Source organism: Trichosurus vulpecula, chromosome 8 (assembly GCF_011100635.1).
Source record: "Trichosurus vulpecula isolate mTriVul1 chromosome 8, mTriVul1.pri, whole genome shotgun sequence".
NCBI lineage: Eukaryota > Metazoa > Chordata > Mammalia > Diprotodontia > Phalangeridae > Trichosurus > Trichosurus vulpecula.
The window spans coordinates 31351053-31375817 of NC_050580.1; the positions used below are offsets into that span (position 1 = coordinate 31351053).

A 24765-nucleotide genomic window follows, 5' to 3' on the forward strand; every position below is an offset into this window, starting at 1 on the left:
CCTCCCCTCTCTTCCCTTTCCCTTCCCCTCCTCTCCCCTCTTTTCTCCACTTTCCCCTGACAGGGTGAGCCTCTCCTCTCAGCTGACTTTTCTGCCTTAGCTGTTGCTGCTGCTGCCCAGTAGCCTGACTCCATGGCTCAGGTCTCCTAGAATAGGGGAATCTGCCAGCTGCCTCTCTAGAAAAGAAGCCACCAGAGGAGGTAGCCCTAGTCCAGGTAAAGGTTTGCCTAGAAAGCTTCGGGCTCCTAACAGGTAGAGGGAGGTAAATCCCTTCATCCAACCTGCTGAGGCTCTGAGGAGTCTGAGCCAGAGGGATGGAGATTGCCGGTTTAGTAGATCCAGAGCTCCTACCCAGCAACCAACGAAGGAACATCCTGGCTGGCAGGGTCAGAGACTCTCCACCCCTGCTCTGAAGGAGGAGAAAGACTCCCTACCATGCACCCCAAAGGGCTGCTGTACAATGGACCATATGCCCCCTTCCAGCATCCACACAAAATAACTCACAAAAGCACAAAAGTGATTGGAATCTTAGATTTGGGCTGGAAGGGACCTCACATAGTCAGAGGAGGAACCTGAGACCAAGAGAAGTCTTGACTTGCCCAAGGTTATAATGGTAACATGTGGCTGGGCCAGGATTTGAACCCCAATCTTTTCGATCCGAATTCAGTTCTCTTCACAGCACATCTAAGTATCCTGGCACCACACCTGTTCTATGTCTGTGAGGCCATACTTGTCAAGTTTTCCGACGTTGTCATCTGAGGCATTGGAGAGGGATGAGAAGGACCATTCAGGACAGGGTCCTCAGGAAAATGATGCTCATGTCCTCAAGCAAACGCTTCCTGGCCAGCCGCATGGATTGACGGCGTAGGCTGTGCATGGCTGAGATTTTACTCAATCAATACCATTTATTAAATGTCTACTCTGTGCCAGGCACATCACTGGGGATACAAAAAGAGGCAAAAGACAGTTCCTATCCTCAAGGAGTTTACAATCTAATTTGCATTCAGCCCACCTTAACTGAGGTTCAGACATTATATTCACTTCAAGTTAACTACACTGGACATGGAAACCCTTTCTGGCACTCTCATGCTTTCCATATAATTTTTAAATTTATACTAAAATATATCTTTTATTCTATAATTTTCAAATTTGCCTACTGCATAAGAGGTTCTGTATTTAATTTGATTTCAGCAACTAGGGAAAAGTAATCAGAAGTAATGTAAATCCCGGCATGCTGATTTTCAAATGGTCAAATTCCCTTCCAAAACAAAAGCTGTTTGGCCAGTAATGTCAACTCTTCTATCATCCCGCATCGAAATCTTCATTCCTCCCCCACGGTGGGAACACTGAAAAGCTACAGAGAAAATAAAATAAAATCAGGTCATTATCCACTTTTTAATTCATTGGTCATTGCTAAGATGTCGCACTCATGACCCTGCACCAAGGGTCACAACCTCTTTTGTGTTATGGACCCCTTTGGCAATCTGGTGAAGTCTGTGGACCCCTCCTGAGGATAATTTTTTAAAATTCATAACTGAAGGAAGCACTATATTTCAGTTAGAGGCTAATGAAAATGAAGAATTTTTTTTTTCCTTCCAAGTTCATGGACTCCCTTGAAATCTGTCCCTAGATCCTTCAGGAGTGAGTGGACTCCAGGCCAAGAAGCTCCATCCTACAAGGTCAATTTCAATCATACATCTACCTGGAGGGTCCCCCTCCCATCACACTGCTCTCCTCTCACAAACGGAGGATGCTGCGCTTGTGCCCCCCACTCCCTCCCATAATGCTCGACCCCAAAGCTTCCCACCCAGCATTTGGAGTGCCGTAAATAAGGATCACTTAGAGATCATCTGGTTCAACTCCACCTTCTCTCCCATTTTATAGGTAAAGAAACTGAGATTGTAGAGGGGTTGCGACTTGCTTAAAGTCACAGGTTTCAACCTTGGTTCTTCTGGCTCAAAATCTCCCCTTCTCCCCACATTGCGCCACACTGCCTCTCATGTAGTACAGTTATAAGCAGGGCCATAACAAGGATAGGATGAACTGGGCTTCATCTCAGGGAGCTAAAATTTGGGAGGATCCTAACAGTCCTTTCAGGCTTTTAGCAGTATAGGAGCAAAAATATTTTAACACTTAATTAGCAAGAATAATTAAACTAGGAGGCTGCCTTTGATTTCCTCCCTCAACCTAGCTGATAACTAACCTGAGGGCATGTTTCGAGCCACTCGAGTTGAGTCTGCCTTATGTTTCTATTTGCAGGGGCAAAAAAAAAAAAATGTCGGTTCTGCCTAGTTATTCTCAGCAATACAACGATCCAAGACAACTCTGAAGGACTTATGATCAAAAATGCTTTACCCACTGAATGACCTGAAAAACGAAAGCCTTTGCAGTACAAGGTCTGCTATGTCACCTTCTACCAAAAAACACTCTAAATCCCCGTTATTATCTCCTGTTTGTGATTCCTCCCTAGCTGCTCATGCCCCGCCCCAAAATTTATCATGTATTTATTTTGTCCAATAATAGTGACAGCTAACGTTTACATAGCACTGACCACGTGCCAGAGACCCTGCTAAGCATTTTACAATTATCAGCTCATCTGATCCCCATAACCACCCTAGGAGGCAGATGTTGTTATACCCCCATTTTAAGTGACTTGCCCAGTGTCACACAACACCTGAGTGTCTGAGGCCAGATTTGAACTCCAGAGTTCCTGATTCTAAGCCCTAGGCTATATGTACTTAACAATCTTTTCCAGTAAAATGTAAGTTCCTTGGGGGCAGGAACTATCTCATTTCTCCTTGAGGACAAAGACTGGCTCCCAGAACTTACTAAATGACTGATAGCGATTGCTGACTGACCTGTTATGATAGACAACTAAACATGGAATTAACTGTAAAACTGGAGAGAAATAGGTGCCCTTCATGCAAAGATGTTAATGTTCTAGACCCCTGGGCCTAGCAAAAATCAGAGAAATTACAAAGAAGCAAATTCTTCTTACCCCGCATTTCCTTCTTCCCGAGCTTCTGGGACCAGTAGCTACTGAGAATGGCGTGGGCAGATCCTGGGCAGAAACAGAGAGAGCTGGATGACAATTCTGCAGAGAGCAGCTGGGTATTCCACAGTAAATGTGTTAACAGCAAAAGCAATTCTTCCGGGATGAAACTTTAGACGACACAAAAGTGCATCATCTCCCCACCTCCATCCCAACATGAGTACAGTGACCAGAATGCAGCAGGGGCTTAGGTTTCCTGAATAATCTCTATTGAGTCTATATATATAAACGAATGAATTAAGGAAGGACAATAGCATGGTGCTGGATATACCAAGAGCTGTGAGATTTTGAAAGAGCAGACAATACAGCCCCATTCACTAAAGCTGGGTCCAAAGAAGTCTAGAGAATTCCTCATCTGGCCTCTGCTGGGTCAGACTTTAGGTCAGGCTTGTAATAAATGCCAGTGGGAACTCAATCCTGTCTTTCTCCATGAAATAACCTCCAAATTGTCTCCCTATCCCAGGTCTCTCCCTGTTCCAAACTGCTCTGCCCCCAGCCCCGCTGCCAAAACATGATTGATAAAACACAAGTATCACCATGTCACCCTACCACTCAAAAGGAGCTTCCTATTGCCTCTAGGGCAGGAAGAGAGCCTGGGATTTCACTGTTATTAGGGAACTCCCAGGTGAGGAAATTCCCTCTGCCAATGCAAGCTAGCACCTTCTCTACAACAAAGGAGTAGTCTAGAACACTGAAATGGGTCTTCCTGGCTTGGAGTCCAGTCCTCTATCCACTACGGCACAATGTCCTCACAACCACCTCTAGGATGAAATACTTGTTCTTCCATTTGATTTTTAAAGTTGTGGGCTCCACCTACCTTCCAGGCTGATTGCACTTTATACACCTTATTTTCCATCCAAATCGGCCTATTGGCTATTTCCCAGACAGGACCTTCCATCTCTCGCTCTCAAGTCTTTGTACCTGTCTCTTAGAATCTCTAGGCCCCTTCAAAGCTCAGCCCCCTCCTACCTGAGGCCATTCTGCTGGTGCTTCCCCTTGCCCCAATCTCCTTGGTATATATTTTGCATTACATATGAGGGCAAGGATTATTTCATTTCTGTCTGTATTCTCAGTACCTTGTTACACAGGAGGCCCACTTGTAGGTTGACTCATTGACCCAGCCCTTTCTATACACTGGAAATAAGCAGTTATTAGCCCCAGGTAAATGGGTAACTATTTCCAAAGCTTCTCTGATTTCCTATAAAAGTGGAAAGTCTTCTTTCAGCCAGGATGTCTCATGAAACTAGACAGGCAGAGTTGCAATGAACCCTAAAGCTCCATCCAGTCCAAATCCCTCATTTTACAATGGAGAGACTGAAGCACAGAAAAAGTGAAATGTCTTGTCCGAGGCTGCAGCGATAGTAATTGGGCAGAGTCGTGACTAGAACTCAAGTTTTCTGACTCCTGGCTCAGGGCTCCTTTCTCTCTGATGCTGCTTCTAGGGAAGGTAGCAGTTGGTTTTCAGTTTATTTTACACTGTCTGTAATCACTGGATGAAATATTTTTCAGCAGCCAACTGTTTACAAGGAGGACCTCAACTTTCCCCAACACCAATCTGGATGGGTGTTAGAACACAACATTACAAGTTAGTTGACAAGCCCTGTCAATTCTACCTCCATGTAACTGTCAAATCCATCCATCAGCCTGGCTCAAGTCCTCCTCACCTTATGCCTGGACTATTGAAAGTAGTCTGTATTTGGTCTTCCTGCTTCCGGTCTCTCCCTTTGCTAAGCCATGCTCTCTATAGCTGCTAAAGTGATATTCCTAAAGCACAGCTCTGACCATATCTCTTTCTTAGTCAAGACACTTCAGTGGCTCCCTATTACCTCTAGGGTAAAACATATCCTCACTCATCTGTTTGGCAGTTGAAGCCCATCATGGCCTGTCTATAAACTGCCTTTCCAGCCTCATTATAGATCTTTCACATATGAACATTTTATTTGCTGAAAGTGGATTAAAAAAAAGACATTTGTGTGAGAAAAAGTAGCTTCAAATGGTTTGAAGAACTGAGAGGAAACTGTCCCTCAGATAAATGTGCTGAGATGCATGGTACAGACTGACCTCTAAATGGGATCGCTGGCATCCAGGCCTGCAGTCTAGAGGCATGGGTTGTCCTGGGCACAGTGATTTCCTCACTCACGTCCCTGCCTGATTCTGCTAAATGTGTGCCCACTAACCCCTCATGAATACTTTGTGCATTGGTGGGAGAGTGACCCAGATTTATGAATAGTTGATTATATTGTTATAGTGATTTTTGCCTTCTATTGAATATTATTATTACTACTGCTGCTTTTATCTTAATGCTTAGTAAATGTTTCATGTTTAAGAGTCAATGCGTCATTGTGATTGATTTTGTGTAGCTAGAAAGCACACCAGTTGGGGCTCAGGAGTTATTAGTGGAGAGTAGTAACAATGTATTTCCCTCACACAAAGGTTATCCCCAGGTCTCTGATAGGTGAATTGTAATCATGTGGCTGTCTCTTGTTCTAGAGTCTAGCCAAACCGGTCATCCTGCTGCTCCTCCCATGATCCTCCATCTCCCTCCTCCATGCCTTGCACTGCTTGTCCCCCAGGCCTAGAATGCCCTCCTCCTTACAATCTCTAGTTTCCTTTAAAGCTCAGCTCAGGGGTCACCTTCTATGTGAAGCTCTTCCTAATTCTCTCTCCTCCCCAAGTTTTTTTTTGTTGTTGTTTTTGAACATCTGTTTTTAAAACTTTGAGTTCCAGATTCTCTCCCCTCTTCCCTTCCCACCCACCCTCCCTAAGAAGTCAAACAATTCAACACAGGCCACATGCGTATCATTATATATAACCCTTCCACAATACTCATGTTGTGAAAGACTAACTATATTTTGCTCCTTCCTAACCTATCCCCCTTTATCCAGTTTTCTCCCTTGACCCTGTCCCTTTTCGAAAGTGTTTTTGATTACCTCCTCCCCCATCTGCCCTCCCTTCTGTCATCCCCCCTTTTTTTTATCTTCTTCCTCCTCCTTTCCTGTGGGGTAAGATACCCAATTGAGCATGTATGGTATTCCCTCCTCAGGTCAAATCTGATGAGCAAGATTCACTCATTCCCCCTCACCTGCCTTCTCTTCTCTTCCTGCAGAACTGCTTTTTCTTGCCACTTTTATGCGAGATAATGTACCCCATTCTATCTCTCCCTTTCTCCCTCTCTCAATATATTCCTCTCTCATCCCTTAATTTTATTTCTTTTAGATATCATCCCTTCATCTTCAACTCACCCTGTGCCCACTCTCTTTCTCTATATATACACATACACATATACACACACATATACATATATATACAGTCACACCTATATATATGCATATTCCCTTCAGCTACCCTAATACTGAGGTCTCATGAATCATATAAATCATCTTTGCACATAGGAATGTAAACAAAACAGTTCAACTTTAGTAAGTCCCTTGCGATTTCTTTTTCTTGTTCTTTTTCTTGGTTACCTTTTCATGCTTCTCTTCATTCTTGTATTTGAAAGCCAAATTTTCTATTCAGCTCTGGTCTTTTCACTGAGAAAGCTTGAAAGTCCTCTATTTTATTGAAAATCCATATTTTGCCTTGAAGCATGATACTCACTTTTGCTGGGTAGGTTATTCTTGGTGTTAATCCTAGTTCCATTGACCTCCAGAATATTGTATTCCTCCCCAAGTTTTGAGGGCCTTCCTGCCCTCAATTACTGCACATCTCTTTTGGATGTATCTTGTACATATATTTATCTCTATATATTTGTATGTGTGTCTATATATATATATATAGACACACATATGTGTATATATATGTAGATACACACGTTGTCTCCCTTAATACAATGTAAGCTCCTCGAAGGCAGGGACTTTTCCTTTTTTGGACTCTGGATCTAGCACCTTGCACAGGGCCTGGCACATGGGAGGTATTTAAAAATGTTTATTTATGGATACTCCCTGTGTGACCTTGTGCAAGTTATAGAACTGCTCTGGGCCTCGGTTTCCTCATCTGTAAAATGAGGGTGTTGGAATGGATGGCGTCTGAGACCTTTCAACTCTATCGAGACCCATGATCCCTTCATTGGTGGATGGATTGAAAAAGAAGATTTTAAAGTATTAGGGCAGGCAGAGACATCGCCAGCTAGAAAGGGCTGCTGTGATGGTCCCTTTGTGTCGGTCTGCTGGCTGTATTCTCTTCAGCCGTCTCAGCAGCTGTGAGAGACCCACCAGGACTCCCCTTCACCAGGGAAGGGAGGGCTTGTGGGGGGATGGTCTTGTTACTGTATTTCCCTGAGTCCTTCAAACAGCTTAATTGCTGAGCTCCACCTTATGGAGCAAATGCTGCCTTCATGCGCTTTGTTCCTGGGGGAGTAGCAAGGTCCTGCTGCCAGCCAGGCCTCTGCCACCTGCCACTGGCCTCCGACTCCTAGCCTGCCAGGAGCCAGGCTGGAGCTGGACCCTCACTCATCTCATAGCTTCACAGGAATCTGCTCCTGGGCTCCTTCTTTTAAATGGGAGGGGGATGCCAACAAGCAGTCCCAATGTCACTGCCCCGCTTCCGGAGCAGGAAGCAAAATTTTAAGAATCATTTGGTTCCACCTACTCATTTTACACGGAGGAAAGCAGGCTGGAGAAGGGGATCAATTCACTCCAATTCAATAAGTGTGTATTAGTGCTTACATTCTACTGGGAGTAGCAAAGTGAATAGAAAACAAATGCAATGTCAATACAGACTAATTTTTGGAGAGATAGTATTGATTGGGGAGAGAATCAGGAAAGGCCTCGGGAAGGCCCAGGCCCTGGAGCTGAGCCTTGGAGTAAGCCAGGGAGGCTTCGAGGCTGAAGACCGATCGGCAATGAGGCCATTGGAAGGGGAGACTGAACGTCATGAATGGGAAACACCAAGTCAGTCCGTGTGACAGAAGAAGAGTATGCAATGGGGAACAGCATAGAACTAGCCAAGAAGAATAATCCGGGGCCACACTGGAGGATTTCAACCCTAAAGCCAACAAGGAGGCATGGAAGCTTCTTGACAGGTGATCTGTGCTTCAGGCACATCAACTTACAAGTAGCTGGAGGATGGACTGGAGCAGGGAGCGATCGTTAGTCCAGGATTGGGGAGAGGCAGAGCCGAGGAAGCCAGAGAAGGGGCAAAGAGAGGGGTGAGCCAGCCCTAAGGCTCTGCCCTTCCCCTGCCCCAGCTTGAGCTCAGATTTGCAACCTTCGAGTCAACAATCATTTAATCAGCTCTTACTCTCTGCTCCAAGAAACACACCCTGTCAAGGGGTCTAGAGTTGATTCACCACAGGGTAAAGGTGGCCTTCAGTTCATTCGACAAACATCTATCAAAGTGCCTACTGTGCGCAGGGCAAAACAAGCACAGACTTATGGAATGAACAGAGAGAAGATCTGGTGGGACTTCTGGAGATGTTTGCATCTGAAATTTTCAGAAAGAATTTCTAATTTGAAGCCTTTTATCCGGTGCATAAGTGAATTACTTGGGCCCCAATGAGTATGTGGGCTGAGGGAGGGGCCTCATGGAGTGCACACCCAGCCTGAAATATCAAATTGGTGCCACTCTGGCCTTTCTCTGGGTCCCCAGCATTTAGCACAGCCATGGATGGGGCTCAGTGTTTGCTCCCTTGACTTGTTAGGGGCCCATTAATGGGGGTGCTCCCACGGCTGACTCCCCACCTACAAGCACAAGTAAACTCACCTGTGACTGGGTCTTCTGCTACACCAAGCCAGGGGGCAAAAAATCTGGCGTAGAAGTCATAACCTTGGGTCTTTCCGCCTCCCTCACCTTTCACGGTGAGCATGAGTCCCTTTACCTTCCCTGTATTTTCAATCTCCATCAGATCCCTTGTGTTCACCTCCAGGTTCTCCAGGAAGGCCCTTGCAGAAGGATAGAGAGGCATCATCATATATTCTGCACCCCTTGCTGACCCTTGAAGGGTTGGCATAATGCTGTACATGGTTCCACCTGTCCCCCCGCCCCCACCTTATCTGTTATATTCCCCATCAGAGAGGGGAAAGAGAAGGACCAAATGAGACCAAGTCTCTCCTTAATAAAGAACCTCTAGCGGTCAAAGGGATGGCCAATCTCAATTATGTGCCACAAAGAGGCAAAGACAGAGGAAAAATCTCCGGAAACTGAGCAGTCCAAAATGTGCTTATGTTATTAGAAATGTGTTTGTGGCAATAAATCATGCTTCCTCTTCACAAGTCATGGGTCACTTATGCAAAGGACAATGTAAGGACAGAAGTGCACGGTGCCTGTAAACAGCCCAGGGCATATGGTCAATGTTGACTTATGTAAAGTGACTTCAAATTCAAGCGCTACCCGAAAATGGGGTACTATCCCAAAATACAGCACCAGTACCCAGAAAGTGATAAAAAACAAAACAAAAACAAAACCGTGGAAGAATGCTTGTAGCATGTTAGGTGTATCCCTAGGGAGAATTTACAAAGAAGGAGGCCAGAAATCACCTAGGACGAGAAGGCATGGAGGGACTGAAATCAGCACCCAGGCAGGGAGGCTCAGGCAGGGAAGCCTCAAAGTTTACCTTCCGTAAGAGTCATCAATCCGAACAAAGAGGAACTTGGTGTCTGGACAATAGTGGACGTCCTGAATCAGAATGTCGTCTGCTGCTGCCTGGTGAAGAGTTCAGACAAAAAGTTTCTCAGGATGGAGTCACTGGTCACCCTCAGCTTTTACAGTACCCAGCAGCCCATGGGACCAGCGATGCCAGTGGGACAAGGACCACAATGACCCTTTTCTGCTGTCGTCTTGCTCACGTGGCTAACTCAGTTCATTCCTGACCTTGGTCCAGGGATTCCTGACCTTTATTAGACCCTTTTGACAGTCTGGTGAAGTCTATGGACCCCATCTCAAAATCTGTACTGACCGAGAGTCTACTGACCCTTACCAAGTCTGCGCTTAACCAATAATAAGTAATACTCATCTTCTGAGCTCACAGTTTGGGTTGAGAACCAACCTTGACCAAGTCCTGGATTTCTTTAATATCCTAGATTAAAAAACAAAAACAAAATCCCTTTAAAACATGCCGGCTACATGTAGCATCCAAATAATGGTAATAGCCAGCTGATAGCCAACCTTCGGATGGATGGGAAAACAAGGCAGATCCATGACGATCCCGTCCTCTGCTGCTCTGGCTTTGAATTCTCCACTTAAGGTTACAAAAGTTACAGTTGGATTCACATTTTCTGCAGAAATAAAACAGTATTTTTAATGGAAAAAATCTTTTGTTCTTTTGTCATTAGAGACTGTCTTTTTAGTTTTTCTTAACCCTTGATTTGTAGCTGGGTGTCCACCTAGGCAGCTAGAGAGAGCTGGGCCTGGAGTCAGGAGACCTGATCAATATCCCCCATCTGGGAAAACCGGTATAAAAATAGCTCGTACCTCACAGGGTTGTTGTGAGGATTAAATGAGATGACAGGAGTCAGACAGAGACAGACACAGAGAGAGGAGTCAGAGAGAGACAGACACGGAGAGAGAGACAGAGAGGAAGTGAGAGAGGGACAGAAAAGAGGGAGAGAGAGATAAAAGACAAAGAGAAATAGAGAGACAGAGACAGAGAGAGACAGAGAGAGAGAGAGAGAACAAAGAAACATTACTTATTTTGTAAAATAACACAGCCGAGGAAGCCAATGTAGCGTGGCCACAGAAAGGGACCTCAGTCACAGGTGAGAACCACCTTAGCCCGAAGCGGGAACCTTTGTCGAAAAAGAAAGAGAAGGTTATTAATTCAGTGAACTCCACTCAGGACAATCTCATCTACTTCTGCTGCTGTTTTCTAAAGATTTTCCCAAGATGCATTTGGGGCAGGAAAATGTTCTGAAAGGAGGGGAAAAAGCTAAGACAAACACTCCAAGTGTGCCCATTCCTTAGAGGTTAGGAGAGTCATGGTACATATGAGAGTGAATCTTTTACAGCCCAGAGAAACATCTAGGGCATATGACAAGTTGTCACGATTCTCCAGGAGATAAGCTTGATGGAAATCCCTCCACTTCAACAATTCAACACACACAAAAAAAAACCCAAAAACCTCTTTCTCTTCCAGATCCTAGGTCCTCTCAAAAGTAAAGTAGTTCCAAGGATGTACAAATTTGCTCACTTTGGGTAAAGCTGTCCGTCGGGTGAAGCTTCTGGATAAAAACTGTTTCAGAATGTTTCATTTCTCTTGCAATTTTTTGGCGTATTTCATCATTCAATTCCTAAATTGGGGGAAAGGTCCAGAAAATACCTGTTAGGCTTCCTCAGTATTGGGTACCAGGCACAATAATACCACACATTAATAGAGAAATGGTGAATCAGGGAAAATATATAGATAAAAATTCCTTAATCTGGGAGCAGATGAAAGAGCAGGCTGCGAGCTACACTGGGTTGGGAGGGAGAGGATGGGAGAAAGAGCACACCTCAAAAGAGTACAGATCCACTGAAACCTTGAAAGATTATATGGGAATTATTGCTAAGGAATTCTACAACACAAATACATACTCACAGAACATCTTTCCAAATCAACCTGTTAATTAATTGTATTCATTATGTATGTGGTTCATTATGTGCTATTTACTATGGGACAGAGTTTTGATAGTAGATGCCTCTTTCCCCCCACACCTTGGGACCCTAAGAGAGTTCTGTAGCAGCATGCTGCCCCTTTGGATATCCATGATTGGACAACATCCCTCTCATCTTCAGATACTCCCCGGCCCGTAGCTCCTTCCCAGTGCCTACAAACATATTCAGGTCTACTCCATCCTTAAGAAACTTTCAACCAACGCTGTCAAATACCATCTTCTGCCTCTCTTCCTTTACCTCCCTTTTCTTACAGCTCACTCACTTTTCACGCTCATGCAGTCTGTCTCCTAACACCTCTCCCCAACTCCTGAAACTGCCCTCTCCACAGTTATTGATGGATGGTCATTCAACTGTTCGATCTGAGGACCTTTCCTCAGTCACCATTCCTCTTGATCTCTTTTTAGAATATGCCACTACTGATCACTACTTTGCCTTGGTTCACCCCCAACCTGTCGGAACACTGCTTCAAAGTCTCCACTGTTGTTCTTAATCCATACCCTACATCCCAGGACTCAGTTGTGGGCATTTTTCTCTTCTCTCTCTATGTTCTCTCCTTTGGTGACCTCACTGGTTCCCATGGGTTCAATGATCACTTCTCTCCAAATGACTCCCAAACTTACATACCCAGCCCTCACTCTTCCTCTGAGGTCCAGGCCTCATCACCTGCTTGTTAGAGGTCTCCTTTTAGATGTCCAACGGGTATCTCAAACTCAGAGAGTCTGAAACAACTCATGCTCTTCTCCTTTAAACTGGACCCTTCTTCAAACTTCTCTACTGTCTGTTGAGCACCACCCACCACCCTTCCAGGCCCCCTCCTTCATCTACAATATCTAATCAGGTATTACCAATTCTACCTCCCTTCCTCCCCTTCTCTACATCACATGGCCACTGCCCTCGCTCAGGGCATCACTCCTGACTTGGACCACTGTAAAAGTCTCTTAATTGGTCTCTCTGCTTCTAGTTTCCCCTCTTCCACCCATCTTCCATACAACTGCCACAATGATATTCCCAAAGCAAAGATCTGGCCATCTTACTCCCCTCCCAATCACCTCTAAACTCTTCAGGCTGGCACTTGAAGCTCCCGTAGCCCACCTTTCCATGACTTCCCTGCATGTGCTATATACATTCTGGTCAAACCGAGCCATCAGCTGTTCCAGGGTGCTGGAAGGAAATGCTGATCCTTCTGCTCTAGCTCTATTTTCTCAGGAAATATGCCTTTTTAAAGCCAATGGATATTTATTGGTTACAAGGAGCTGGGACCCTAACCACAGCAGTCACCAGGGGAGTGGGATGAAAGGGAATGTCAGAAACTTTCCACAAGCTTTCGTAGCATCCCTACATCTCCCAGTCCCACTGCAGGCTGGCTCCTAGCACCTCTGGTCCACATTCCCACAGCCATAGATCAGAAGACCCCACTGATAACTGACCTACCCAAGGGAATCAGTTGATGAAATGTACCATTTTTGGCTAAAACTGTGACAATGAGAATGCCACCAATAAAATCTACCCCATGAGTAAATGGAGTCAGTAGGAAGGGCAGACGTAGACACAGAGGGCACTAGGTGGAAGACTCACAAATACAGCCAAAGTGTGTGTGAAGAGGAAGGACTCATGCCTTCTGTGCTGAGGTCTGCAGGGCCTCTGCTGTCCTTGTTCTGCTCCTCCCCCTCTCTGCCGGATGCTCACCCAGCCACCCTTGCCATGGCCCCCAGCTTCCTCTCTTTTGGCCCATATCCTAACCTAGGGCACTTCGATTCATTCTCTCAAAGCACTGAAGTCCACACTCTAGGACCAGCAGCATCCGCAGAGCTCTACGGGACCCCAATTTCCCATACCGGACTCAGATTCTCAACTCTGTAGGCATCTTTCTCAACTGGACTCCCTGGCTTGTTCTTTGCTGGGGACAGTGTCTCCTAAGACTATGCGCTTCTTTGGCTGGGGTCACTGCCATCTTCTCCCTGTTTTTGCTGGTCTCTGGAAGAGGTGCCAGGGAAAAGGAGAACAATCTCTTTTCCCAAAGCTGGCTGGGAGAGCTGACTGTTGTCGCCTAGGGCAAAGCCAGTCCCGCAGCCAATCACGAGAAGTGTTCTGTGATGTGGCTCCCAGCTGTGTTCATCCATTGGTCAACTCATAAGGTTAACTGAGGAATTCCTTGCCACTTTGCCGTCCAACAGGAGAAAAACATCTTCTTGCCTTACCAAAATGGGTCAACATTTCAACTTAACAGCCCACAGAAGCTGTCCAGATCCTTATTCCTTCACCCTCCTCCCAACTAAGCCCTTTGTACTTGCTTCTCCTTCTCACCTTCTGAGACCACTAGTCTCACCTTTTACTCAAGGCACACCTCTGAAAACAGCTCACTCCCTATCAACCTCTATTCTTTACACCCCGAGTACCAAGCACAGTGTCTAGCAGACAATAAGCACTTAATAAATGCTTGTTAACTTAATGGATGAATGAATATAACTGGTGACACATCCTTATTGCTTGGGTCCTGACTCATAGCACCCAAGAACTTTTGGTCTGGGGTCCTCACCCCTGACTGCCAAGAACTTGGGCTTAAGCCCCTGATTCTTTGTTCCCCTGTCTCCTAACCTGGTTTCCTGATCTCCCTCAAAGTTAGTCTTCCTGGGCTTAACCCCTTGTCTGCCTGGACCTCCCCTCCCCGTCCTGCCTTGCCAAACTCTTAGTCCTTATCCCATCTGGGTAGCCCTTTCTGGGCATGAAAATAATGCCTAATGGCTTTCCAAATTGTGGCACTTTGCCCCCCGTCTCCATTTGCATATAGATCTATTGGCAGACAAACTATGCCACTGGGGGCAGTGGTGTCAAACTCAAATAGAAACTGACCATCCCTGCAGGCAACATATTGACTTAGAAAACCACAAATTAACCTTATCTATGTTGTATTGTATTTTTAAAAATTTTGTTAAACATTTCCCAATTACATTTTAATCCAGTTTGGGCTTTTTCCATTTTGACCACTATGCCTTAGACCATTCTACCTTGTATGATAGGATGCATAATGTGCCTGTCCATCTGCATCTCTCCTCTATTAGATTTAAAACTCTCCATGTGCTTGGTGGAGCCTTGGGGGTAGGAGCTGTGATTGCAAGGTCATTCGGGATGAATCAGAGGCTCCCAGGCTACATGTAAGTCAGCACAGTATGGCTGAAAGAAGGCTGGGCTCAAGAATCTAACTTTGAAGTCTGCCTCTGACACTTAGTAGTTGTGTGACCTTGGACAGTCTCCCAGAGCCTCTTCTACGGAATGGAGAAATATAACATCAGAATGTTGGCTGAACTCCCCTGGTGGATTTATAGGAGGTCATGGATGGACAAGGTGGAACAGGATGGTTAAATTACTCTTATTAACGAGATCAGAAATCCACTAGAGATTTCTCTCTCATCCCACCAGGCTGTATGAGAATTAAATGAGATAATGCATGAAAAGTACTTCTTAAACCTTCACTGATTTCTCAGTTTGCTTCTGGGCATTTATCTCTCCCTTCCACCAGCAATCACTGAATAAATAAACAAATAAATAAATGGAAACCCTCCAAACAAATATACCAAGTCAGTCCAGCCAAACACATTCCCTCAATAGCCATATTCAAAAAGCAAGTTAATAACAAAACTGAATCTCAAAGGACAGCCACACCTTTAAGGTTAATCAGCATTGTCAGCACTTTTGTCATCTTAAGGCTGGGTGAGGGGTGGGGAACCACTTGTGGCCCACTAGGTCCTCAAGTTCATCCCTTGGACTGAATCCAAACTGTCCCCACCCCAGGTATGGGCAATCAACAAAACAAGAGATCAAGCCCCCGGCTAGTAACGTTGCCCATTTCTCAGGTGTGAATGCTTATACTGAAAATTTTCCACCTCATCAGCTCTCCCTCTAGTAGGCAGGAGCTGACCCGGCGGAGGTGGGTGGTGGCCTTTACCTCCAGTCCTCCAGACCTATGTGGGGTTTATCACTGCACTGACTCAACCTCTCAAGTTTTTCAAAGTTATTTTTGTCTATAATGTTGTGAGTGTACAAATTGTCCCCGGAGTTCTGCTCACATGGATCTCCACCAGTTCACAAAGTTCCCATGTGGTCATTTCTTATGGCACAATAATATTCCTTTACTTCATAAGGCTTAGCCCTATTCCCCCATGGGGGGCAGCTCCTTGGCTTCTCTCTTTTGGTTACTACAGAAAGAGCTATTATAAATATTTTGTGCCTATAAGTCCTTCTCCTTGGACCTCTTTGGGACATAGCAGTCTAGTAGTGGTATAAGACTTATAAATGTTAGCTCTCCAAGGTAGAGGTAAATGTGGGGAGAGTGTCAGGGGGAGAATTAAATTTTGAGAGCTAACAATGACTTAAGAAATTCCTGTTAAGCACCTACGACAAAGACAAACACCAAACGATTCCTGTCCTTAAGGAGTGTACACTCTATCGGGGGGAAAAATTATACATTTACATGTTAGCATAAAACATATACACACAAAGACAAAAATATGTTGGATGGCTAGGTGGGAATTTCTCATTCAAAGCAACTATCCACAATAATTACATCCTACATGTGAAAACCCCTGGTGCCAGAAAGGATTCAGGATTTGGAGTCAGAGGACCTGGGTTCAAATTCCAGTTCTTTGCATGTACGACCTGTATGACCTTGGGGAAGCCACTTTCCTGTTACTTCGACTACCCCATCTCTAAAATGAAGGGGTTGGACTCAACTACCTCTAAGCTTCTTTCCAAGTCTCTGAGCTAATAAATGAGTTTTCTAATGGAATCTTCCTCCATGGCAGTGGACAATGGACAAAAACTGTGACCGACAACCAAGTCAGTCTTCGAGGGTCAAAGGAAGGGAATATTGGTTTTCCTAGGTTCCTGTTTATTGATCGCTCTGAATCCATCACCAAACCATGGATCAACTGTACTGGCCAAAGTTGTAGCCCTCAAGTTAAGAGGAAGGTTTGAAAATGCTGCCATCTGGTGGCAGTTTGGAGATACAACAACTCTTCTATAACCCTATGGGAGGTGAATGGTCCTGTGTCTTGGAGGTTAGTGAAGGAAGAAAATATGGTTGTTGGAAATGGTTGCCTGGATCTCAGGCATTCTGTCTCCATTAGTTAGCACTTAATGACAGATAGTCCCGCATTATTCTCTAATTGTTTGTTGTGTTAAATCTAGTCTTCCCAGTCAGATCATTAACTCCTTACCCATCTCAGCCTTTGCTTGTCTGCCCCACGATGTGGGATATATAATTCAGTAAATATCTGTTAGGGACAGCTAGGTGGCTCATTGGATAGAGCACTAGGCCTGGAGTCAGGAAGACTTGAGTTCAAATCCAGCCTAAGATATTTACTAGCTGAGTGACCCTGGGCAAGTCACTTACCCCCTGTTTGCCTTAATCCACTGGAGAAGGAAATTACAAACTACCCTAGTATTTTCACCAAGAAAACCCCATGGACGAAATGGTCCAAAGGGCCATAAAGATTTGGACGTGACTGAACAACGACAACTAATACAGATTAATCAAGTCTTAAAGGAAAGGTTTCACCCCAATTTTAATGGCTAAAATTAAAATTTCTATTTACTTCTTCCCTGTGCTATTAGCCTTACTCCAGAGCTTTAGTCATAATATTCTTTTAAGTGTTCTGGAAACCTTCCTCCACTTTTGCTTCCAAAGGTCATTTTTTTTTCCAGACAGTAATTGTTTATTTGCTAAATTAGTATGAACTAAGCTTTGAACATGAGCAAAACCAAATAAAACTAAGTATTCACATTTTTCTTTTTTTAATTTTAAAAAACATTTTAAAGTTTTGAGTTCCAAATTCCATACCTCCTTCCCCTTCCCCCTCCCCGAGACAGTAAACAATCAGATAGAGGTTATACATGTGCAATTATATAAAACACTTCCATATTAGTCCAAAGGTTATGCTTTCATTCAACAAATATGTAGTAAGTACCCACTTTGCGCCCATACTTTACGGTTTTCAAGAAACTCACAATCTAATGGAAGTATTTGTTTCAGCCTTAACAGGCTTTTATAAAATGCCTACCACATAGTGTTGGTATTGGATATACAAAGATACAAATCAAAGGGAAACGACAGGTATACTGAAAGTCAAGGCAATAAATATTTTTTGGTGGGGAGGAGACCGCTAATAACTTAGGGAATCAGAAAAGGCTTCTTCAGATTTTTTTTTTGAGCTCATCCTTGAAGGGAGCTCAGGATTCCAAGAAGGAGAAGGGACAGCAGTCTAGCATGGAAAATGACCATTAGAAAGGCACCATATGCCACATGTGGGGAACAGCAAACAGCTTAGTTTGACTAGGAGCTGACAGATAAGTTCACTCAGGATCAGTTTCCTCATTTGTAAAATGAGCAGGTTGATTTCTGAAGTTCCTTACATTTCTAGAGTTAGAAATCCTCAGTCAGAGCTCTGAAGTTTGTCAAAGATATTGTCCTTTTATGTGTGCATGGTCTTTGTGCCAATTGTTTCCTAATTCTGTTCATTTCACATCAGTTCATACAAGTTGCTCAGAATCCTTCATACTATCATTTGTTACTGTTAATAGAAATGCCTCTCTTGGGAGTCAGACTTACCAGGCAGCTTGAAAAGATCAATCAAACCTTTGACAACACTCACGATCACTGTATACCTCAAGTGAAGCAAGTCAAAGACTATAGAACCTGTTCCCACAGAACTCTGGTCCCGTGACCCACCAAGTCCCAAAGACTGGATTACAGAATTGTTGTATTGTCTTCCATTTATGGGCTGGTCTGGCCCTAGGGTTTGACTGATTGTAATATACCTTTCCTCCTCCCTTCCCACTAGTGATTTATGTATATAATCTTAGCCTTCACTTCAGCAAGGTGGGATTCAGATCAGGAGAACTCCCGATTTGCAAATCTGTTCCTCATAATGAGACTAATTAATTAAACTTTTACCTGATTACTGGCACTTTGTCTCTGGCCTGCTGTTTCCTCATCTTCAAGTTAGAGTGGCTCAGTAAAATCCTGTTAACATTAAATTGCTAGAATATTCCATTCTATTTATATGCCACAATTTCATCAGCTACTTCCCATCTGGTGGGCACAACTGCAGTCCTTCACATAAACCTATTATTGCATTGTCCTCCGATCTAGCCTAGCTCTGAGCATTCTTTTTAAACTGGATCAAAGCCAGCATGCAGACACTAAAAATTATGAACACAGGGACAAGCACCCAGGAAGCTGTATTTTTTGGGGAGGAAAGAAGTGCTGGGTAAATTGTTCCATTAAAAAAAAAAACAGAAAAACAAAAAAACTTACATTTTCTAGGAGACAAACAGCAGCAGGATTCCCCCGGAACGCTTCCCCTGTAAAAGCATCTACTACAAAAACAGGGAGCTGCATCTTCCCTGACGTCTTTCTTCTTTTAAAAAAAACTCTCAGAACTGCGGAGTGAAGTGGGATTTTTAATATAATCGCTTTTTATATAATCAAAATGTTAATGATTTACTTGCTGCATAAGAGGGACCTCTGGCCCATAGATGGAAGGATAACATTTTGGATAATGTAGCCTTCCTGGACAGTGTTCTTTTTAATTTCTAAGGCAGATTGGCTTAATTACATGACAGTTGTCCTCCAAGCACTCACAATCTGAAGTCCGCGCTACCTTTAACGAAGTGGGCAGAAAATTCAAGGGGCAGCTGAGGCTGTTTGGGGGCGGGCGCCGCATCAGAGCCCGGGCTGCTGTGGGGAAGTCTCCTTCACCAGTGGTCATTTTCGGGAGGACGCAGCTCCACGTGGGCTCACAGAAAACCGGGGGCGTGGCTCCGACCTTCCCCTGGCCATGGACTTGCCATAGGAGGCGGGTCTTCCGTACAGTCCCCATTTCTTGCCTACAGCTCATGCTCTGGGGGGTTTGCTTTGAACCACTGACCCGAGACCAAAGCGAGGAATTTCCGTAACAGGCACTGATAAATCGCTCACCAGGTGCCAAGGGCTGCGCTTTGTTAAGTGCAATATAAGGCGCCACTACAAACTTTCTGAGAGGCTTCCCTGATATGTCTCTCCGTGGACAACAGGAAGACAAGGTGGGACAAGACTGCCCTTGCCTTTACTCCGGCGCGCTCCCTTTCGTCTTTTCCTTTGGGAGAAGGAGAAGGAGGCAGGGAACCCAATGCAACGAAGAACTCCATGCGGCCAGAAGGAGAAAAGACTACATTTCCCATGAACCAATGAGGTATGAAACCCTAGCGCTAGATTGCAGAAGGCAGAAACCTTGATTTCCCAGAGAGCGCAGCTGTCAGAAGCTGGACTCTGATTGGTGAAGAGAGCTCTAGGGAGGTTCGGATTGCCGCGGAGAGAGCCAGCGACTGGACTTGAGGTGAGAGACGCAGCCTGGAGGAAGTGACTTCCCGGCACGCCGCCACTCTTGAGCCAGTCTTGCCGGCCCCGCTGGCCCCGGTGCCTTTCCCTGTTGAGTGCGCCGTAGCGCCCGGGCCATGAGGCGCCTCCGCCCCTACTTGCCTCGGGCTGTGCTGCTGTCGGGCGGTCGGCCTCCTCCCTGGAGCGCCCCGCGGGCCTGGCTGGGCGCCGCGTGCCCGGAGAAGGCGGCTGCGCTCGCGCCGGCGCCGGTGGCGGAGGACTGGGGTCCGGAGCCGGGCTCGTGGCCCGAGCGGCTCGCGGACTTGGTGACGCCGCTGTGGCGCCTGGACTACGAGCAGCAGCTCCGGGTGAAGGCGGAGGCGCTGAGCGACCTCCTAGAGCGCCTCGAGGCTCGCCTGCGCTCTCTCGGGAGCTCGGACGCCGAGGCTGGGGCCCTGCGCTCGCGCCTGCAGCCCTTCCGGCCATCCCCGGTCATCGACGGCTACCGAAACAAGTGCAACTTCGCCATCCGCCAGGGCCCCGACGGTCGGCCCCGGACCGTGGGCTACGTGCTGGGCTCTCGCCGGGAGCAGCAGCTGGTGTGCGTGCAGCCCGGGCACCTGAAGCACATTCCCGAACGGCACCAGCGCGTGGCCCGCTGCTATCAGGTCTTCCTGGAGCAGAGCCCGCTCGAGCCCTACCTGGAGCCGCACGGCTGCGGACACTGGCACGACCTCACGGTCCGCAGCACTGGCCGCGGCCACACCATGGCCATCATTGCCTTCCACCCGCAGCAGCTGCCGCCCGACGAGCTCCGGCCTCACAAGCAGCAGCTGAAGGAGTTCTTCACCCAGGGCCCCGGTGCCGATTGTGACTTGAGCTCCCTTTATTTCCAGGAGAATGTCCAGTGCGGCCAGCAGCAGCCCAACTACCAACTCCTGGCTGGGGAGCCGCACATCTTCGAAGACCTTCCGGGCCTGAAATTCCGCATCTCTCCAGGTGCCTTTTTCCAGATTAATTCTGCTGCTGTTGAGGTTCTCTACGGGGTGGTGGGAGAGCTGAGCGGGGTGGACCCCAATACTCTTCTCCTTGACCTTAGTCAAGGAACTGGGGCCACCAGCCTCTCCCTGGCTCAGCGCACAGCCCAGGTCCTGAGCACTGGGCTGGTGGGGCAGGCGGTGGAGGACGCCAGATGGACTGCGGCTTTCAATGGAATCACCAATTGGGAATTCCATGCCGACCAGGTGGAAAATATAGTGCCACAGCTTTTAAAGTCACAGGAGACTGGTCAGTCCCTAGTGGCCATGGTGGACCCATCCCGGACTGGACTGAACAACCAAGTGGTCCAGGCTATTCGCAATTGCAGAGCCATCAGGACGCTGATTTTTGTTTCCTGCTACCCCAGTGGGAAGGCCAAAAGAAACTTCCTTGAGTTGTGCTGCCCCCCAGACCCTGGCAAGGATCTCTTGGGCGAGCCTTTTGTCTTGAGACAAGCTGTGCCTGTGGACATGTTTCCACACACCGTACACTATGAGTTGGTGCTTCTCTTCACCAGGTGACTGACTGATCTCCTCAAGCCCCCTCGATGTCAGGACTCAGCAGGCTCTCTCCTTCAAGGACTGAGTGTTAAGATTGTGCCTGGTGTGGCAGGCCCTGGACTGACCATGCTTGCAGAAGCTAAACATGGATCAGGTTCTGTTCTAACCACAGTTGAGACTGCTGTGGTGGGTTCTGGGAACCAGAGAGTGGTGGCAGCAAGAGTTTGGGGCTGTTGGGCAAACTGCTGTTAGATTCCAAGTCAAGCTTTGCCAGAGAAGGAGACAGCTTAGCAGCTATAGAGCTGTGGCTGCTGGCAGGACCATGCCTGAGCCAAGGTGCTGGAGCTGCCTTCACTGAAGTTTTCATTCCCTTACTCTTGGCTATAGAAAATAGCCTAAACTTCCTATGTTGTTCTCTTGTTCAGTTGCTTCCAACTCTACCCTATGGTTTGCCTTTTCCTTCTCCAGGTCATTTTACAGTTGAGGAACTGAGGCAAACAGGGTGAAGTGACTTGCTCAGGATCACACAGCTAGTGTTTGAGGCTGGATTTGAACTCAGGAAGAGAAGTCTTCAGGACTTTAGGCCCAGCACCACCTAGCTACCTCTTACTAAGTAGCGCTGAGCTGAAGCCACGGACATGTTCAATATCTGAACTTTTTTGAGAGGGGGAAATGAAATGAGGCAGTACTCACAAAGAACACTGGCCACGATTAAGTTCTGTTACTTTATTGTTTGTCCTAAATAAAAATTATATTGTTTCCATAGCATTCCTTATCCTCAGTCAACAAGCTTTGAGTATCTGCCGTGTGCTGCGCAGAACAATCCAAAGTACCTTACATGCTATGGGGACAACCGTGTGAACACATTAGGAAATGCAAGATGTGTACAAGGTAATTTCTGTGGGGAAAGGACACTAAGAGTTCGGGGGATGATGACAGGGTTCATGTATGAGGTGGTACTTGAGCCCAGCTTTGAAAGAAGCTTGGCCTTTAAGGGGGGGGGGGACACCCTTTGCAGAGGCATGGAGATTGAAGACGGGGAACACAAGGAGGCCGGTTTTGCTGGATCATAGAATGTGTGAAGGAGAATCACCTATATTAATCCTAGAGAGGTCATCTAGAACTAGATCGGAAGGCCAAATGGGAATTTGTTTTGTCCTAGAATGAATTTTTGGAAAAGCATTTTTTTAGGTACTTACAATATGCCAAGCATTGTGCTATTGATAATAGGGGCTCAGGGGAACTTCTTGGCTGGTCAGACCTGTACTTTACAAATAGCCTCTTCACACATGGAAGACTGAAGTGGAAAGATACTTGAGGTAGGGTGACCAATGAGGAAGTTGTAGTCCAAGTGAGAGGTAACAGGGATCTGAATGATTAGAAGATAATGAAGCAAGATGATAGCTTTAGATTTCTTTTTCTATTCTTTCGTGCATCACTAGTGTGAGAACCAAGTGCTTTTACTAGAGTGAGTGAAGACCACTGATGCTTGGGGGCTCAAAAAAATTTTCAAGGAAAGATATGTCATATATATACATATATACATATATATGTGAAATAGAAATGTTAGAATACTATATTTCTATAGAAAATATATAGGTACTATGTTTCTCTATAGAAATGTTAAAAGTTGACTTTAAGAATTTGAACTTTTCATAGAGTTTCCATATTAACCATTCTCTGTCCCACTAGATTTTAAATTACTTTTCCTGTTGCAAGTCATTTGTTCATTTTAATAAGCTCATTTGCAAGACCTGGAAGTCACTAAAGATGCTTCCGTAGAGACCTCAGATGTAACTCAGCAATGGAGAGCTTAACCCTGGATGTGGTCGTTTTTAAAAGGTTATCTGCAGTAAAACCAGTTAAATGCAGTATTTCATTCATGCTTCAAAAATGCACAGGCTTGGGGCAGCTAGGTGGCGCAGTGAGTAGATCATCAGCCCTGGAGTCAGGAGTACCTGAGTTCAAATCCAACCTTAGACACTTGGCACGTTTACTAGCTGTATGACCTTGGGCAAGTCACTTAGCCCCAGTTGCCCTGCCTTCCCCCCTACAAAAAAAAAATGCACAGGCTCTATTTTTAATTACTTGAGAGGAAACTTCCATAAAATTCAACTTTAAAATTGTATTTGATGTGGAGAGATTTCAGTAAAATATTTAGGAAGTTCCTAAAATGATGCAATTACGAAGTTGCAAGGCACTAGAGAGATAAATATAACAATTTATACCCACAGTGCCCTCTCAAGGAGTTTACATTGCAGTCCCCGTTAATTTTCTAATATTTAGGTACTTTATAGTCATTGATGAATGCAGACAAACAAAATAGAAAGTGGTAAGAGATCCAAAGACTTTCATAGCTGAAGGAGGGAGAATATTTCACCTGAGGGAATTAGACTTTGAGGAGCTAGATTCTGAGCTGAGAGAAAGAGAAAGATTTCAAAAGATGCCTGTGGTGAGTATTGTTGGCACGGAGGAAGTCCTGGCATGACCAGGAATAGCACTGTCATCTAATTTTGCTCCAAGAGGTAAGGCAAACTAAAGTTGAAATAGAGTATATTGGAGACTGGCTTCATATTGATAGTCTGGTACATATTTATCTAAAACAATATAGGTTAATAACAATCTTTGATCAAAATTATATTGTATTTAACTTTGAGGAGCTAGATTAAGCAGGGCTCAGCCTAAGGAAGAAAATGTATATATGGCAATAAGTCTCTTTTCGGAACCTCCTGCCTCTGATTTTCTTGGCTCTTTTAACATCCATTTTCTTCACCCACTCAGGTAACCTCTTCCTTCAGATTCTCCTCCAAATCAAAATTTACTGTATAGAAAAGAGCTCCTAATTTTATTCACATTATGGTGAAATCACCAAGAATGCTTATTATCTTATTCTTTCTTGGTGTAGTCATATTCTGAAGGAAAATGAAGTCTTCGAAGTCTGGAGGCTGAAGAGTGAATTTGTTTTGGTTTTGCCGCCTGAAAGTCAGCACAGAGAGTGGGTATCCTGCTCCTGGTCCCTTTGTCAGAGTTGGAGGGCAATGTGTACAATTCTGTGGGAATAAGAGAGTGTAAAACAGTTCCTACACTCCAACAGCATGGCTAGGGTTAGTTGTTCACTACTTCTGAGTTGTTAGAACACTTCCTTCTCCCTCACCATCTACATCCCTTCAGTTCCCTATCTCTTAAATCTTTCTTCCATCTATAGGATGACTCCATTATTTCAGGACCTCTTGTCT

General features: G+C 45.4%; 2 protein-coding genes across 2 annotated transcripts; one reads left to right on the forward strand and one right to left on the reverse strand.

The window, feature by feature from the left end:
* Positions 1-1101: 1101 nt before the first annotated feature.
* Positions 1102-19073, reverse strand: PBLD (phenazine biosynthesis like protein domain containing). Its single transcript, XM_036769495.1, has 9 exons — positions 18951-19073; positions 11175-11274; positions 10675-10773; positions 10154-10263; positions 10035-10064; positions 9603-9691; positions 8753-8931; positions 2999-3061; positions 1102-1354 (listed from the first exon to the last, which is right to left on the reverse strand). Exons 1-9 carry the CDS (start codon positions 19032-19034, stop codon positions 1242-1244), a joined length of 867 nt encoding a protein of 288 aa, XP_036625390.1. The 5' UTR covers positions 19035-19073; the 3' UTR covers positions 1102-1241.
* Positions 19074-20010: 937 nt separating this feature from the next.
* Positions 20011-22297, forward strand: LOC118828958 (tRNA (uracil(54)-C(5))-methyltransferase homolog). Its single transcript, XM_036735872.1, has one exon. It carries the CDS (start codon positions 20129-20131, stop codon positions 21548-21550), a length of 1422 nt encoding a protein of 473 aa, XP_036591767.1. The 5' UTR covers positions 20011-20128; the 3' UTR covers positions 21551-22297.
* The last annotated feature ends 2468 nt before the right edge of the window (positions 22298-24765 follow it).